Raw genomic sequence first — 2633 nt, 5'->3', positions numbered from 1 at the left:
GCTCCCTGCCGAACCGAGTTGCCGGTGGAGCGAAGCGGAGCTGGCAACTTGGTTTGGCGGAAGAGCGGGCCCAGCTTGTTTTAACTAGAGAAAATGGTGACGGATTTTACTAATACAAATAACGTTCGGAAAGAAGGAAACGCGCATAATATTAGCTAAACAACGAAGCGTGGCTTACGGTGAACATTTTTTGTCGGCCCTTATTGGATAGAAGGAATTTCAAATTCAAGAGCCGTTCGCCTCGAAAATTTTGGTGAAGATCGGAACGAAAATAACATCGATGTGTTCGCTATAAGCTCTTTTGCGTTTAAATTAAAAGCGACAGGAAGTCTTGGTTTATGGTAATGGGACAGTGTGACGGAACTTACTGTGAGGACACGTCTGACCTTTTGCTGGAGCTAGTATATTCCAAAACGCGTTTGGATACTGAAACCGTGCCACGTTTAGTAAATAGGTGAAGAACGGGAACTCATAGCTATCAGTAGGCATTTTCTAGAAGGAAAGGACACGAAATGGCATCCTGTGCTGGGAATCACCCTGCTACTACACTCTAAATGGCTCAGGACAATCTTCGTACATAGGCTAAACGTGTCTGTGTTCGTCAAAAGAGGATGCAAATTTTGTTTTTAAGTTACATACAAAATAAGGCACTTTCACCTCCGCAAATACAAAGTAATATCTGATAAAGCTGTTCTGAAAGACACATGTAACCTGGGTCTGAAAATGCCTTGCAACTACAGTGGACTTTCGATAACTGTCGCCGCGACAGTTATCGAGGGTACTGTGCGTTCGCTGCTGCCGTGCTCCGCTCTCCCCACTCCTCCGGCAGGCGAGTCGGCGAGCCGCCGGAGCCGGTAGTCAGTCCGCATGGAACGCGCTTTTTTTCTATAGCTATCTCTCTCGCACGCGACAGTTATCGAGGCGACAGTTATCGAGAGTCCACTGTAAGAGTGTACCTCTTAACACCACTCTTTTCGATGCAGGGTCCATGGTTGACCGAGAACAGTGTTTCGAGGCGTGCTCGTCTGCTGGTTATTCAGAGCACTGTTGCACGACCGGCGTCCTTCGGTGTACCAGGGATAATTGTGCTCAACCACGCCTCGTGTCAGGGCGCATTGCGCGTTTGGTTCCAGTACCTGCAGATCCTCCTCAACATAAATGGCCACGCCCATTAGTGTTTCCCAACGTAGATCGCATTCGCGACAAACCGCGGGGAAGTCCCTCCCAAATTGAAGGTCAAAGTAAAATGATGACGGGGTTGTGGTCTTTAACGATACATTTCGACAAGAAGTTACCTTTGATCTCCGTCTGAACTCTCTGCGACGAATCGCCAGTGAGGCTGGCGGATTGGTTTGTTTAAAACGCCCTTTGTGGGCACCCGATGCGAGGCGACGTGTTGGAGCGCTCGCCACGCGTGCCCCGTGGGGCTGCGATGTGAAGTAATGTTAAGGCTTTCAGCTGAGTATCGATACAAGGTAGACGCACGTTAAAACCGTGTGAAGCTGAGCTAAATGTGCGTCTACCTTGGCCTGCGGCGCGCTAAAATTAAAATGTTTTCGCGATTTTGGTTGGCATGCCTGTCCACCTCACATCCCACGTCTCACGTCAGGCGCCTCACTTCACGCCGTCTTCCGGGCGGTCTCCCCTTGCGCTTCCTGACAGAGCTGAGCATTTAAAGTTCAAGTTTAATTTCAAGTTCAAGTTAAGCTCAGCAATAAAACCTTGATCTGCACGTGCAAGGACACTCACTTGATCATACCAAAACACCACGTGGACCACCACCCGGCAAAAACAATGCCTCATTTTTGGAGGAAAAAGGTAAAACTTGAGGGTGTCCCAGATTTCAGGAAAACTCCTCAGATCTCGCCTCACATTTTGAGGAACCTCCTCGAAAAATGAGAAGTGCCATATATTTTGAGGAGACTTCCTCGAAGTCTGAGGAGCTTTCCACAAACCAAGGGAGTTCAAAGTTTTCCCTTTTCCCTCCAAAGATAAGACATTGTTTTTACCGTGCAGGGTCACGCCTTGGACTATCTTGCGTGCATTCTTAGAGACGGCCCAACATGTCCAGACCTGCCTACATGCTCTCTGCTTGCGGGGCCCCTCTAGCAGAGACGCTCCGGTAAATCAGTATCCATCCACCAGCTGAACAGTAAGGAAGGGGAAAGTGGGGCACATTAGTCCGTTTTTTAGCCCGCCCTTGTGCTTTTAAAAAAACTAATTAAAGCGGGCTTATGCAACCGCTCTCGTGGTCGTCCGTCCGTACGTCCGTGTAAGAGGAAGGAGTTGAGATAGAGGTCTACAAATTTCAGGGTATCTTAGAGGTCACTCCTGGACAACGAAACGCGTGGTGCAAATCCTGGAAACCATCTCTAAGGGGGTGAAAGCGGGTAACAAAGAAATAGGATTTGGTCCAAAAAGTAGGAAATCATTTTTTTTATGGTCCCCTAAGGGGTAACTCGTGATAGTAGAGGCCTTTAGGCAAAAAATCAGTCCGTTCGACTCCATCTTGCACCGGTTGGGTGCTAGAGTGCTTTTTAGACGCAAATACGGCGAAAATGACCACGTTGCACATAAAGACGTCCTAGGAGGCGTCCAATTGTAAAATGGAAGAGGAAGTAGCCCCCCCCCCC

The 2633-nt window shown here is 48.5% G+C and overlaps 1 protein-coding gene across 1 annotated transcript in view; it reads left to right on the top strand.

The window, feature by feature from the left end:
- Positions 1-1272, top strand: part of LOC127750071 (uncharacterized) — a 14938-nt gene extending 13666 nt beyond the window's left edge. The window contains exon 3 of the mRNA XM_052270624.1: positions 984-1272. Within this exon, the coding sequence (XP_052126584.1) occupies positions 984-1175 (192 nt within the window). The 3' untranslated portion in view covers positions 1176-1272. The remainder of the gene's footprint in view (positions 1-983) is intronic.
- Positions 1273-2633: the final 1361 nt, after the last annotated feature.

Source organism: Frankliniella occidentalis, unplaced genomic scaffold, assembly GCF_000697945.3.
Source record: "Frankliniella occidentalis isolate FOCC.00 unplaced genomic scaffold, Focc_3.1 Scaffold130, whole genome shotgun sequence".
Classification (NCBI taxonomy): Eukaryota; Metazoa; Arthropoda; class Insecta; order Thysanoptera; family Thripidae; genus Frankliniella; species Frankliniella occidentalis.
This window is presented reverse-complemented; position numbering and strand designations above follow the sequence as displayed.